The sequence below is a fragment of the Triticum aestivum genome, chromosome 2D, assembly GCF_018294505.1.
Source record: "Triticum aestivum cultivar Chinese Spring chromosome 2D, IWGSC CS RefSeq v2.1, whole genome shotgun sequence".
Taxonomy (NCBI): domain Eukaryota; kingdom Viridiplantae; phylum Streptophyta; class Magnoliopsida; order Poales; family Poaceae; genus Triticum; species Triticum aestivum.
In genome coordinates this window covers 579,231,826-579,247,866 of record NC_057799.1, presented here as the reverse complement: position 1 = coordinate 579,247,866, position 16,041 = coordinate 579,231,826, and the positions used below count along the sequence as shown (strand labels likewise).

Here is a 16,041-nt window from a genome sequence, read left to right as displayed (position 1 = left end):
CGCCCATCAGCATGGACAAGGGCTTTATAGAGCCTGCCTTCACCAATAATGTAAGTTTGTCCTTCTCAAGCCTTCAAACTTTGTTGTGTATATTTGGTTAGGCATGACTGCAACAGCTGTTTATTTTTGGTGTTTGCATCAAATTGCATGTTTAAAGTTTATTATGTACCTCATAAACAAAACTTTGTCCTTCTCAATTTAAGTTTTCAGTTGTACAACCAAGTTCCTTCTTCATACCATGTAAATTAAACTATACAGAGCAAGTGATCTTATTTTGCCAATCTGAAATGGGATAAATTGATAGCACACTAACCATTGATACTTATGAGTTCTTGATCTGTAATCCAGTGGTGTCGTGAAGCTGCCAACTCCTTCACAATGTCATCTCCTGCCATGTCTTGACCTGAACAATACCATATTGTGTTAATGCTATTTTAAACTGTGTCACTTTATTCGTCAGTAAGAAATGTGATGAATTGTCAGCACTGATACTTATATGTGCAAAACCTGTCATCTGTCTGCTTGTTTATCTTTCAGAGTGAGGAGGATATAAGTGTCAAACAAGTGCAGTCTCATCAGCTTGCTCAGCTGCTTGCGCTGCAGCTCCTGAGCAGGGCTAACCATTCTTGAACTCTATTGAAGTGTTGTCGGTTTTGTATATTATTTTGTCGGCGTGTTTAATTGCACTGGTGGCGATCTTTGATGCCCAGTGTATGTAATCTGTTGTCTGCTTGTGCTTTATTATCATAGTGGCAAACTTTGATGCCCAGTGGATGTAATATGCCGTAATTTCTTTATTGTATAGTCTAGGTATTTTTTCTTATTCATGATGCTGCAGTTATTTTACTGTATATATATCCTGTCTTCGCAGTAAACCGGCCAAACCGTAAAATTACGGTACATAATCGGGCCGTCATGCAAATGTATGATCCGCATCATGGGCCTCGTCATCTTGGTCCGTTAACAGGCCTAAATGTAAATTGGCCCACTAGTAGATTCGGGCCTTTAATAGGCCGAGTAAACCGCCGGCCCTATTTTCCCAAGAAAACACAATGGGCTTTTAGGAGGCTGAAAAGTAGGTTGGGCCTGGAAAGTGCCGAACAGCTCACGGGCCGGCAGCAGGCCGAAATAGACCCCGGCCCATGATTGTGCTAATCAAATCATGGGCTTATAACAGGCCAAAATTTTCTCGGTCCTTGTTTGGCCCAATCAGATTATCGTCTGTGAGCAGGCCGGATGCAAACGGGGCCGTAGTTAGGCCCAACTATATGACAGGCTTTTAACAGGCCGAAATATATATAGGGCCGAAATGCTAAACAGGCCTTTAACATGCCGAAACTAATATCAGGCCGAATTACTAAATGGGCCTTTATCAAGTGGGCCCAAAAGCATAGCGTCCAGTTGATGGACCGAATCTGATATGGGCCATAATTTAGCCCAAAGCCTCTCAAAGGGCCGGACCTGATCTGGGCCGTAATTTGGCCCAGAACGTGGGAGCCTTTTAACGGGCCGAATCTCATACAGGCCTTTAATAGGCCCGGAACGTGGCAGACTGTTAATGGACCGGATCAAATATGGGCCGGCATTTGGCCCAAAACATGGCAGCATGCTAATGGGCCGGCCTACTAGTGTCATCAAAATCTTTTGGGCCTTCAGCTGGGCCGGCCCATTATGGTCGGCGAAATCTCGTGGGCCTTTAGCTGGGCCGGCCCATTATGGTCCGCAAAATCTTGGGGGCCTTTAGCTGGGCCGGCCCATTATGGTCCGCAAAATCTCGCGGGCCTTTAGCTGGGCCGGCCCATTATGGCCCGCAAAATCTTGTGGGCCTTTAGCTGGGCCGGCCCATTATGGTCCGCAAAATCTCGTGGGCCTTTTGCTGGGCCAGCCCATTATGGACCGCAAGATCTTGTGGGCCTTTAGTTGGGCCAGCCCATTTAAACTTTATGGGCCACTTTTGGGCCGGTCCACGTGTCAACATTTCATAAGCGCATCTCGCCCATTGGATGAGTGACATCTGTCCCAACGGTGACCCGACACGTGTTTCCTCCAGCCAATGATGATTTTACACGTGGAAAATCCCCATTGGTCGGGGCTGTTAATGGGTTATCGGATCCAAAACCGGACCCGATAGCTTAACGACGTTCCGTTACGGTGGATGCCACATGTCGGTCACCCTTGACGAAAGCACTTCTGTGACGCGCGATTTATCGTCATGGAAGTGGACACTTCCGTGATGACAATTTTGGTAATGTCATGGAACACTTCTACGACAGCACAGGTATGACTATCTTGATTCTGTCATAAATTTGTCATGGATGTACATGCATGATAGAAAACGTGACCTACTGTGACAAACACGTAGCATCACGGAAGTGTTTTTTTTTGTAGTCCAACAATATGTCATTCACATATACTTATCAGAAAGGTTGTAGTGCTCTCACTCACTTTCTTGTAAATACAGACTCCACCGCAAGTCTGTATAAAACTATATGTTTTGATCAATTCATCAAAGCGTATATTCCAACTCCGAGATGCTTGCACCAGTCCATAGATGGATCGCTGGAGCTTGCACATTTTGTTAGCACCTTTAGGATTGACAAAACCTTCTGGTTGCATCATATACAACTCTTCTTTAATAAATCCATTAAGGAATGTAGTTTTGATATCCATTTGCCAGATTTCATAAAATGCGGCAATTGCTAACATGATTCGGACAGACTTAATCATCGATACGAGTGAGAAAATCTCATCGTAGTCAACACCTTGAACTTGTCGAAAACCTTTTGCGACAAGTCGAGCTTTGTAGATAGTAACACTACCATCAGCGTACATCTTCCTCTTGAAGATCCATTTATTCTCTATGGCTTGCCGATCATCGGGCAAGTCAACCAAAGTCCATGCTTTGTTCTCATACATGGATCCCATCTCAGATTTCATGGCCTCAAGCCATTTTGCGGAATCTGGGCTCATCATCGCTTCCTCATAGTTCGTAGGTTCGTCATGGTCTAGTAACATGACTTCCAGGACAGGATTACCGTACCACTCTGGTGCGGAACGTGCTCTGGTTGACCTATGAGGTTCGGTAGTAACTTGATCTGAAGTTTCATGATCATTATCATTAGCTTCCTCTCTAGTTGGTGTAGGCATCACGGGAACGGTTTTCTGTGATGAGCTACTTTCCAATTTGAGAGAAGGTACAATTACCGCATCAAGTTCCACTTTCCTCCCACTCCTTTCGAGAGAAACTCTTTCTCTAGAAAGGATCCATTCTTAGCAACAAAGATCTTGCCTTTGGATCTGTGATAGGTGTACCCAACAGTTTCTTTTGGGTATCCTATGAAGACGCACTTCTCCGATTTGGGTTCGAGCTTATCAGGTTGAAGTTTTTTCACATAAGCATCGCAACCCCAAACTTTAAGAAATGACAGCTTAGGTTTCTTGCCAAACCACAGTTCATACGGTGTCGTCTCAACGGATTTAGATGGTGCCATATTTAATGTGAATGCAGCTGTCTCTAATGCATAACCCCAAAACGATAGTGGTAAATCGGTAAGAGACATCATAGCCAAAATAAGAGGTCAAGTCAATCTTGAATGCGGTTAGTACCTATTAGTATTAGATACAGAATCCTATATTCTCTCTATCTATAGATGGAGAAAGACATGCTCGATATGAATTGGGACAAAGAAGAAAGTCAAAAGCAGGAGGTAGGTCCGTGGTTTCAAGTTGAGTAGTGAGTGGTTCCTTGAGGGGAGTCGGCAGAAACCTTTACTCATTTGATTTCCTCCCAAAAGAAGGAGATCGCACCATATCTAATAAAGTATGGTTACGACATTTAGACACACCATTACGCTGTGGTGTTCCAGGTGGCGTGTTTAGTGAAACTATTCGACATTGTTTTAAATGAAGGCCAAACTTGTAACTCAAATATTCACCTCCGCGATCAGATCGTAGAAACTTTTATTTTCTTGTTACGATGATTCTCCACTTCACTCTGAAATTCCTTGAACTTTTCAAATGTTTTAGACTTGTGTTTCATTAAGTAGATATACATATATCTGCTCAAATCATCTGTGAAGGTCAGAAAATAACGATACCCGCCGCATGCCTCAATACTCATCGGACCGCATACATCAGTATGTATTATTTCCAATAAGTAATTGGCTCGCTCCATTGTTCCGGAGAACGGAGTTTTAGTCATCTTACCCATGAGGCATGGTTCGCAAGTATCAAATGATTCATAATCAGGTGATTCCAACAGCCCATCTGCATGGAGTTCTTCATGCGCTTTACACCAATATGACCTAAACGGCAATGCCACAAGTATGTTGCACTATCATCATCAACTTTGCATCTTTTGGCATCAATATTATGAATATGTGTATTACTACGATCGAGATTCAATAAACCATTTATGTTGGGTGTACGACCATAGAAGGTTTTATTCATGTAAACAGAACAACAATTATTCTCTGACTTAATTGAATAACCGTATTGCAATAAACATGATCCAATCATATTCATTCTCAACGCAAACACCAAATAACATTTATTTAGGTTCAACACTAATCCCGAAGGCAGAAGGAGTATGCGATGGTGATCTTATCAACCTTGGAATCACTTCCAACACACATCGTTACCTTGCCCTTAACTAGTCTCTGTTCATTTTGCAAATCCTGTTTCGAGTTACTAATCTTAGCAACTGAACTGGCATCAAATACCCTCGGGTTACTATGAACACTAGTAAAGTACACATCAATAACATGTATATCGAATATACCTTTGTTCACTTTGCCATCCTTCTTATCCACCAATTATTTGGGGTAGTTCCGGTGACCATTCCCTTTGCAGTAGAAGCACTCAGTTTCAGGCTTAGGTCTAGCTTTGGGCTTCTTCACTAGAGTGGCAACTTGCTTGTTATTCTTCTTGAAGTTCCCTTTCTTTTCCTTTGCCCTTTTTCTTGAAACTAGTGGTCTTGTTAACCATCAAAACTTGATGCTCTCTCTTGATTTCTAGCTTCGCCAATTTTAGCATTGCGAAGAACTCGGGAATCATTTTCATCATCCCTTGCATATTATAGTTCATCACGAAGTTCTAGTAACTTGGTGATAGCGACTAGAGAACTCTGTCAATCACTATCTTATCTGGAAGATTAACTCCCACTTGATTCAAGAGATTGTAGTACTCAGACATTTTGAGCACATGCTCACTGGTTGAGATATTCTCCTCCATCTTGTAGGCAAAGTACTTGTCAGAGGTCTCATACCTCTCAACTCGGGCATGAGTCTAAAATACCAATTTCAGCTCTTGGAACATCTTATATGCTCCGTGGAGTTCAAAACGTTTTTGAAGTCCCGGTTCTAAGCCGTAAAGCATGGCGCACAAAACTAACAAGTAGTCATCATACCGAGCTTGCCAAACGTTCATAACGTCTGCATCTGCTGCTGCAATAGGTCCGTCACCTAGCAGTGCATCAAGGACATAATTCTTCTGTGCAGCAATGAGGATAATCCTCAGATCATGGACCCAGTCCGCTTCATTGCTACTATCATCTTTCAACTTATTTTTCTCTAGGAACATATCAAAAATAAACGGGGAGCTACATCGCAAGCTATTGATCTACAACATAGATATGCTAATATTATCAGGACTAAGTTCATGATAAATTAGGTTCAATTAATCATATTACTTAAGAACTCCCACTTAGATAGACATCCCTCGAGTCCTCTAAATGATCACGTGAGATGAAGTAGTCTTCAATGGTGAACATCTCTGTGTTGATCATATCTACTATATGATTCACGTTCGACCTTTCGGTCTCCAGTGTTCCGAGGCCATGTCTGTACATGCTAGGCTCGTCAAGTTTAACCCGAGTATTCCGCACGTGCAAACTGTCTTGCACCCGTTGTATGTGAACGTAGAGCTTATCACACCCGATTATAACGTGGTGTCTCGGCACGACGAACTGTCGCAACGGTGCATACTCAGGGAGAACACTTATACCTTGAAATTTTAGTAAGGGATCATCTTATAATGCTACCGCCGGACTAAGCAAAATAAGATGCATAAAAGATAAACATCACATGCAATCAAAATATGTGACATGATATGGTCATCATCATCTTGTGCCTTTGATCTCCATCTCCAAAGCACCGTCATGGTCTCCATCGTCACCGGCTTGACACCTTGATCTCCATCGTAGCATCGTGGTCGTCTCGCCAACTATTGCTTCTACAACTATCGCTAACGCATAGTGATAAAGTAAAGCAATTACATGGCGTGTGCATCTCATACAATAAAGCGACAACCATAAGGCTCCTGCCAGTTGCCGATAACTTTTACAAAACATGATCATCTCATACAACTACGTATATCACATCATGTCTTGACCATATCACATCACAACATGCCCTCCAAAAACAAGTTAGACGTCCTCTACTTTGTTGTTGCAAGTTTTACGTGGCTGCTACAGGCTTCTAGTAAGAACCGTTCTTACCTACGTATCAAAACCAGAACGATATTTTTTCAAGTTTGCTGTTTTAACCTTCAACAGGGACCGGCCGTAGTCAAATTCGATTCAATTGAAGTTGGAGAAACAGACACCCGACAGCCACCTTTATGCAAAACAAGTTGCATGTCTGTCGGTGGAACTGGTCTCATGAACGCGGTCATGTAAGGTTCATCCGGGCCGCTTCATCCAACAATACCGCCGAATCAAAATAAGACGTTGGTGGCAAGCAGTATGACTATCATCGCCCACAACTCTTTGGGTTCTACTCGTGCATATCATCTACGCATAGACCTGGCTCGGATTCCACTATTGGGGAATGTAGCATGCAATTTTAAAAAAATTCCTACGATCACGCAAGATCTATCTAGGAGATGCATAGCAACGAGAGGGGAGAGTGTGTCCACATACCCTTGTAGACCGAAAGCGGAAGTGTTAGCTTAACGCGGTTGATGTATTCGAACGTCTTCTAGAACCAACAGATCAAGCACCGAACGTACGGCACCTCTGAGTTCTGCACACATTCAGCTCGATGACGTCCCTCGAACTCTTAATCCAGCAAAGTGTTGAGGGAGAGTTCCGTCAGCACGACAGCGTGGTGATGGTGATGGTGAAGTTATCCGCGCAGGGCTTCGCCTAAGCACTACGACAATATGACTCGAGGAGTAAACGGTGGAGGGGGGCACCGCACACGGCTAAGAAAAAATTGATGTTCCTAGAGGTGCCCCCATGCCCCCGTATATAAAGGAGGGAGAGGGGAGGAGGCCGGACTAGGGCGCGCCAAGTGGGGAGGAATCCCACTTGGACTCCTAGTCCTATTCGCCCCCCCCCTTCCTTTTATCGAAGGGGGAAAGGGGGAAGGAGATGGAAAAGGAGAAGGAAAGGGGGGTCGCGCCCCCTCCCCTTGTCCAATTTGGACTCCCCATGGGGGTGCGCCACCCCCTTGCGGGCTGCCTTGCCTCTCCCCTATGGCCCATGTGGCCCATTACTTCCCCCGGGGGGTTCCGGTAACCTCTCGGTACTCCGATAAATATCTGAAACACTACGGAACCATTCCGGTGTCCAAATACTATCGTCCAATATATCAATCTTTACCTCTCGACCATTTCGAGACTTCTCGTCATGTCCGTTATCTCATCCGGGACTCCGAACAATCGTCGGTCACCAAAACACATAACTCATAATATAAATCGTCATCGAACGTTAAGCGTGCAGACCCTACGGGTTCGAGAACTATGTAGACATGACCGAGACACCTCTCCGGTCATTAACCAATAGCGGAACCTGGATGCTCATATTGGTTCCTACATATTCTACAAAGATCTTTATCGGTCGAACCGTTATGACAACATACGTTATTCACTTTGTCATCGGTATGTTACTTGCCCGAGATTCGATCGTCGGTATCCTCATACCTAGTTCAATCTCGTTACCGGCAAGTCTCTTTACTTGTTCCGTAATGCATCATCCTGTAACTAACTCATTAGTCACATTGCTTGCAAGGCTTATTATGATGTGCATTACCGAGAGGGCCCAGAGATACCTCTCCCATACTCGGAGTGACAAATCCTAATCTCGATCTAGGCCAACCCAACAAAACACCTTCGGAGATACCTGTAGAGCATCTTTATAATCACCCTTTTACGTTGTGACGTTTGATAGCATACAAGGTATTCCTCCGGTATTCGGGAGTTGCATAATCTCATAGTCAAAGGAACATGTATAAGTCATGAAGAAAGCAATAGCAATAAAACTTAACGATCATTATGCTAAGCTAACGAATGGGTCTTGTCCATCACATCATTCTCCTAATGATGTGATCCCGTTCATCAAATGACAACACATGTCTATGGTTAGGAAACTTAACCATCTTTGATTAACGAGCTAGTCTAGTAGAGGCTTACTAGGGACACTATGTTTTGTCTATGTATCCACACATGTATCAAGTTTCCGGTTAATACAATTCTAGCATGAATAATAGATATTTATTATGATATAAGGAAATATAAATAACAACTTTATTATTGCCTCTAGGGCATATTTCCTTCACATTCCTGTTGGATGAACAACCACCTCCTTTGATTCGAGGTGATGCCACGGTCGCTTGTAATTTGGTAGGGCGCAAACAACTTTTTTTCATGGAATGTTTTGTGGACTCTCGTCCAAAAAACAAGTCCCTTTTGTTGCGCACCGTTCCTCGAATCTTGACTAATCTCCATCCAACATTGGCAAATCAACTTGTCCTCTTCTTGTGAGCATGAACCCATACGAATGTTCTTCTTCCTTTTTTGTGCTTCCGCTCTTTGGGTGAGCTCGTCGATGAACAATGGCTCGACCCCAATATCAACGCCTTCTTCTTCATCATCATCACCTTCGCAATAGATGTCATCATCTTCATGCCACGAGTCACCATGGTCGTAGTCAGCATGGTCGTGGGCCTCATTGTCTTCATCGGCAACATACTGGGCGTGGCCATCCTGACTTTGGGTCTCCTCGGGATCGTAGGCAGCGTCACGCCCGCCCTCGTAAATCACATTCTCCATGAACTGGCTGTAGAAGGGGTCGTCGACTGTTGGCGTTGGTGTTGGCATTTCGTCGAATAGGACGCGGGGCGATGGCATGGTGCTCGTAGACGTCGGCCGTGCTTGCTTTCTTTGCATCTCGACGGACGGCCGGCCGCCGCTGCTGGACCCCGGCGTGACATCGAGGTCGATGACGGCCGAGGGGCGCGGGGTGGATGGCGCGATCACGCCAATGTCCAGCGACCCCGAAAAACGGGTCTGGCCATCGTGTCTTGGCGGGGGAAAACCGGGCGACAAAGGCGTGGTCCGCGACGTTGGCGAGGGGTAGTGCTGAGGCCTGGCGACCAACGAGCCGGTGCTCGTCGGGCCGACGGCAGCTCCAGAGAAACCCGTCGGACGGCAAAGCCCAAGCATGAAGAGAGTGTCGCTTGGTTGACGATGTCCTCCTTCTCGTCGACCTCGGCCTTGCGCCGCACGGCCTCCACCGCATCGCACTCGGCGGAGAACTTGGCTGCGGCGTTCTTGCCCTTGACGACCGCCCTCCGGTTCCTCCTCTTCGCCGATTCCGCGTCCAGCTTTGCGAGCTCCTCCGGCGTGCATTCCGGCCGCATCTTCCTTGGACCCTTGGCCGCTTTCTTCTTCACCTTTCCGGGCGGGTCGACGGCCAGGCCGCCGGAATTCGGCGGGGCGTCGGCCATGGACGGGGGAGGGTGGTGGGCGGGACGTGGGAGGGTTTGGGGGGAAATGGCGCGAAATGGGGCGCGGGGGTGGTGCTTTGTGCCACCGACGGGCGGGCCAAAGGAGGACAAGCGCGCTCGTCCCGCCCGTCCGCGTGCTGTCCGTTTCATCCCAAAAGCGGCCCAAACTTGAGCCGGGGATGGGTCGAAAGCGGACAGAAAACGGACAAAAGTCCGTTTGCGCCCGCCTGCTGGGCCGTCTGGTTTGTCTGTTTTGCCCCAAACGGACGCACCCGGAATAGGGTCACATGCTGGAGTTGGCCTTACTCAGACGCCCTGTTAAACATGATCCTCATGACGCGCTTGACCGCGTGCCTCCATAACCTGTCCACATGTTCCAAGCCTTCATAACAAATGGACTCCAAAAAACTTTCATGCAACCTGCACAATTTTCCTTGTCTCTATTTGTTTTTTGAGACAATTGCATTTTTACCCTTAGTTGGTTCCTACCCACGGGTTTTGCCCTTATTTTTCGAGGTTGCTCAGTTTTGCCCTTACTTTTTCCGTCGAGGTCCCTCGAATGCCCTTTGACCGTTTGACCAAAACTTTAAAAATTCATAACTAATTCATATGAACACAGAAAAATGCAAATAAGATATCAAAATGTTCAGATAAACATTACCTTTATGTGCATATCATTTGCATTCAGGACAAAAGCATCGTTTAAACTACCTGAGGTAGTTAATGTTATTAACATTATTAAAAATAAAATGGTATAAACAATATTTTTTTTATGAATAAAAATTACATGCAAATGTAGGTGATGTTTTCTGAACATCCTGATATCTTATTTGCATTTTTCTGAGTTCGGATCAACTTGTTATGAAGTTTCCAAATAATGGTCAAAGTCGTTAGAACATTCATAACAAGATGATATGAACTCAAACAAATGAAAATAAGATATCTGGATGTTCAGAAAACATCACTTACATTTGCATGTAATTTTTATTCATGAAAAAAATATTGTTTATACCTTTTTATTTTTAATAATGTTAATAACATTAATTACCTTAGGTAGTTTAAAGGGTTCTTTTGTCCTGAATGCAAATGATATGCACATAAAGGTAATGTTTATCTGAACATTTTGATACTTATTTTTATTTTTCTGAGTTCATATGAATTAGTTATAAATTTTCAAAGTTTTGGTCAAACGGTCAAAGGGCATTCGAGGGACCACGACGGAAAAAGTAAGTGCAAAACTGAGCAAGCTTGAAAAGTAAGGGCAAAACCCGTGGATAAAAACCAACTAGGGGCAAAAATGCAATTGTCCCTTGTTTTTTAGCTTCTCCGTGCACCCTGTAGCAGAAACAAGGACCAAATTGGATCCAGTCAAACTGCCCCTGTACATACACGTGGCCTTGGCAATTCCTTTTCTTTTTCAACAAACCTCACGTTCACTTTGTATAGTCTCCAGCAGGCTCACGTTCGAGCCACGGCAGCCCTTGGGCCGTCTTCACGCGCGTACGCTTTCTGCACACGGACTTGCCGGATCGATCCGTACCGACCCGGTCTGCCATCACGAAGACCTTCCACGAATACGCCTGTCGCACGCTACGATGTACATCTGGTCGCTTTTCTCAATCTCGCCGAGAACCACACCGTAGCCGGTTGTATCTCAATTCGATACTTTCTTGGGATCAACAACCGCGACCTCAAATCGAACCTTGTTCTTGATACCATTTGTTATAATAAATTCGAGGTCACCGTTGATCTACCGAGGATCAAGTAATCACACGAGCACGACACCGAGATTTGTTAACGAGATTCACCTATATGGCTACATCCCGAGGCCTGACTATGGGCACTCCTTCCCATGACACCACTACAATACTGCACCCGGTCGCCCTGGACGCTGGCACATGCCACCGGCTTCCCCTGCGTTCCTGTGCTATTATGTTGGCATAGTTTACGTCGTGTGTCTACCCCGCATTATATGAGAGGCCTAGGATACAAATGTCATACTTAGACACAACTCTATATCCTATCTAAACACAATACAACTCAGAGTTATTATAACCTACCTTGTATACAATATTCGACACAACTCTAACAGCCTGGATACATATTGATCGCGGGGAGGAACCATGATTGGATGAATGGCCTGGAATGGCTGCACAAGCATCACCATGGGCAGGTTCCCAGTTGCCATGACCGGCGGAGCCCCAAAGAACGGGGCAGTGCTTGTTGGAGAGAGCATGAAATATGGCATCAGTGTGATAACAAGACGCTTCAGTGTTTTTTATTATTCAATCAAAGACAATGAGGCCGAAACCTGTAATATCTGTTGTTGTTTTTTAAAAGAAGGATGACCCCCGGCCTCTACATCTGCATCTGGGAGATGCATGCGGCCATTTTATTGATTATACTTGAGGACCTTACAAAGTAAAACAAAGATATGCCTGAACCCACCATCTTGGCAATCTGTCGCTACTCCTATCCATATGATGAAGGGGTGCAAGCTGGGCCACATACCCAGACCTTTCACCTAAGCCTAACATCTAAAGCCGGAAACCCGACCGAGCCATCTGCCAGGTCCGGGGCACAAACCGGTCCGACGCACTCACATGTGTCGTCGCCGCCATCTTTCACTGGTCCATCTTCAAAGCAAATTGAGGTGTCAACTTTGGCAGGTCCTCCGCCATCGATGCCGCCACGACGCCAAACGACGACCTCCACCTACGCGAGCCTTGCAATATCTGTTACCTTGAAACTTTTGCAAGCTAGCTTGATGCGAGTTCAACAGCAAAGGGCGAGGCCATACTTGGGACATAACTGGTGCTCCACGCATACCATCCTTCAATAGAAAAACAAAATAACATATTAGACAGAATAAGTAAGAAGAAAATTTGTGTTCAGGTTCAGGTTCTTTTGTTGTGTGCAATTTTCTGTGGAGAAACGACAAATATTACGACATTGGGTTAAAATGGCAGGTTTTTTCCATTTCGATGATTTTGGCCAGGAAAGAGCTTTTCGCACAAGGGTTCTGAATATGGTTATTATTTTCTTTCAACACCCAAAGGATCCAAGGAGGAATGCAATAGTTTGTATGCAAATTTCATAAGAAGGCAAACATAAATCTTCCACTTTTTCAAGTACCTTGTAAACAAATACCAAGGTTTTAGTACATCAATCTTTAGACATTTTCGGCTTACAAACGTTGAGGCACTTTTGCTATGGTTCATTATGCAAAAAAGAAAACCAACATCTATTTTGTACGAGTCCTTTTGAATTTCCTGCTGTGGTCAACTTCTTCCTCTTCATGATTCCCCTCCAGTGGCAGTGGTCGGCAACGTGTCATGAAGTGCTCATTGGTCTCGAGGATGGCGGCCAACACTTCTTTGGACGACATAAATTCCACGCACGCATCCTTGAGTCGATTACAGTGGTGCTGATTCGCGAGCGCGTACGTGCTCATAACGGTCGATGCATCCATAATTTTGCACAGCTCATCTTCACACATGAGCTTCAGCCTCTCCAGCCCATACATGTCTGCCGCGACCATCAGGTGCTGCATCGCCGCGACGCTGTAGCCTCCTTCGTCGTCGGCGGGTGGCAGCGGCAGCGAGTCTTTGTAGATGTAGTGAAGCATCATCTGGAAGATGTCCGGCTCAACGTCGATGACCTTGACGCGCGGCATGTCGTCCTTCTCCGCCATGGGGCCATAGAACTGAGCTCCGAAGACCGGCGACCGCGCGGCCAGAAAGGACCTGTGCCCGCGGAACTCCTGGCTACCCACGAGGAACGTGACGTCGGCGCCTCTCCCGTCCTCGAGCATGCTCTCGAGTTGGCTGGAGAGTAGGCTGGGCACTGTGGGCAGCTGCAGAGGCGGTGACTCGTCCGTGTCCGTGACGACGGTGAGGACACACCGTACCGTGAAGCAGCCGTCCCCCAGTTGCGACAGCCATCCCAGCTTGGCCTTGTCCACGAATCCGTGATGGCCCCATGTCTTGTAATCGCGCGGAGAGAAGACGCGCTTCATCGAATCGAAGCTGGCTACGTTTACCTGGCTCCTTTTCTCTAGGATGCTCAGCGTGAACTTGGCGGTCACATCCGCGTCTTTGCTGTCAAAGTAACAGTGCACAAACGCTGCAGCGTGGCCATGAAAGTTCTCGACTCCGTCTGGGTAGAAGCTGATCATCCACTTGTAGCCGCCGACTTCGAGGACGGACGAAGTAAGGGGCTCGCCGACACCGATGCCAACGAGCCCCAGATAATCGGTCACCTCCAAATTGAGCGTACCGGTGTGCTCCCTGACCGTGACACATCTCGACGTGATCTCCGGTGAGGTCGAGCTGCTGTTAGCCATGGCCGGCAGCGGTGGAGAACACACGGGGAGTTAACTCGATCGTCTTGATGAACTAGAAAAGAAAAAGAATTTGCACGCGCGTACGTATCGTACCGTACCTAGGCGGCTTATATAAAAGAGAAAGGAATCCGAAGAAAGGAGTAAATCCTCAAGGAGTCCCGATGGGGAGAAGGATTTGCACGCGTATACGTGGGCGTCCGACTTTGGAGAGGAATCGAAGAAAGGAAACGCTAGCGCTCACCCTACGGATCAAGGTGCGCTCGTGGACCGCCTCCTCGCCGTTGCATCTTCTTTCGATCCAACGGCCCACAGCAACCCTACGGATCAAGGGAAGTAGTCGATCAAGCCGACGACGCTTATGATCTGCAGGGAAGGCACGAAGGTTAGGGAAGGTTCTTGTTGCAATTGCAAGAGGGGTCTTGTTGCAATGGTGATGGACAAGGCTGAGAGCCAAAGAGCCTTCTTTGCAACAGGGTCCATATTGCAATGGTGACGTTGACGACCGCGAGTCGGAGATGCTTCTACAACAAGGGTCCTGTTGCAATTGCAACAAAGGTCTTGTTGCAATGGGGGCAATTTAGTTCATATAATGTTCTTCACATAATTCACGTTGTTTTCACCCATTGCGGAGTACATTTTATCAATGAAAGATATTTTGCAAATCCTTCTATTGTTGAAGCTGCAAATAAAATCTGTGATAACACAGTAACTTGCCTTTCTTCCAAAGTAAAGTAGGTCTATTTGACGTAGATCTCTTTTTTCTGTCAAACCTCATTGCAAATACTCCCTCCGTTCCAAAATAGATAACTCAACTTTGTACTAAAATAGATGACCCAACTTTGTGCTAAAGTTAGTACAAAGTTGAGTCATCTATTTTGGAACGGAGGAAGTACTAGAAAAGACAAATTGGCTATAGCAGGTATGTGCATTCTGACAAACTAGCCTTGCAAATAGTAACGGCAAATTGGCTATAACTGGTATAATGCACATGAGCATAATATTGGCCCCAACGAGTAAACAACTTCTCGCTCAACGAAGAAAACAGGCTACTGTTTGTCTTCAGGGGAAAAAAGGTGAAATAAAAAATGTTCACAGAAATTTAAAAAAATTCATGAATTTCAAAAAATCTTCCTGAATTAAAAATCTTCCTGAATTTGGGAAAATCACAAATTTTAAAAATGTTCATGAATTTGAAAAAACACAAATTTGCAAAATGTACATGAATTTAAAAAAGGTTTGTGGAATAAAAATGTTCATGAATACCGGACATGACCATATGAAAACAATTCTAAAAATTTAACTTGTGACTACATGCATGACTTGATCCCCCTCTCTCCTCCCCCTTTCCGACAAAAAAAAGACAAGCATAACTTGATGAGGTGGCATGGTTTCTATGAATATATTAATGTAAAATTGTAACTTATGTGTATATGCATGACTTGAGGATGTCACACAATTTAGACCGGACAATTATAAAAAAGTGAGATTATGTGAAAGGACGTGGAGAGAAATGTAATAGTGTAGGGTAGTTATTTAGATATAAAAGATTCAGGAAAGGGTGTAGTAATTTGATTATTATTTTCTTTCAGCGCCTATAGGATCTAAGAAGTGCAAATTCCATAAGAAAGGTAACATGTTGATTTTCAAGGGTGTTTCGAACAAATTCCAAGGTTTTAATAATTCCTAAAGCATCAAATAGTTTTGGCTTACAAACATTGTCCAGCGTGATAAAGGCACTTGGCACTGGCACAAAAATGTCGTTTATGTTTATCAGAAAGAAAATCAACATCAATATTGTGTACGTGTCCTTTTGAATTCCTTGCTTTGATCAAGTTCCTCGTCTTCACGGCCACCTTTGTCTGTCCCAAAGAAGACTCCTCCGTCCTATGATGGATTGATGGTGGTCGGCAACTCGTCACGAAGTGCTCCTTGAACCCGGCGGTCTCCAGGACGGTGCCCAACACCTTT

The 16,041-nt window shown here is 45.2% G+C and overlaps 1 protein-coding gene across 1 annotated transcript; it reads right to left on the bottom strand.

Moving 5' to 3' along the window:
- Positions 1-12,793: 12,793 nt before the first annotated feature.
- LOC123050115 (BTB/POZ and MATH domain-containing protein 2) lies at positions 12,794-14,140 on the bottom strand. Its single transcript, XM_044472952.1, has one exon. The coding sequence runs from the start codon at positions 14,071-14,073 to the stop codon at positions 12,973-12,975; it is 1,101 nt and encodes a 366-aa protein (XP_044328887.1). The 5' UTR covers positions 14,074-14,140; the 3' UTR covers positions 12,794-12,972.
- Between the last annotated feature and the right edge of the window lie 1,901 nt (positions 14,141-16,041).

Bases quoted from the DNA above. Each gene is read 5' to 3' on its own strand.
- LOC123050115 (XM_044472952.1), bottom strand. From the start codon at position 14,073: ATGGCTAACAGCAGCTCGACCTCACCGGAGATCACGTCGAGATGTGTC.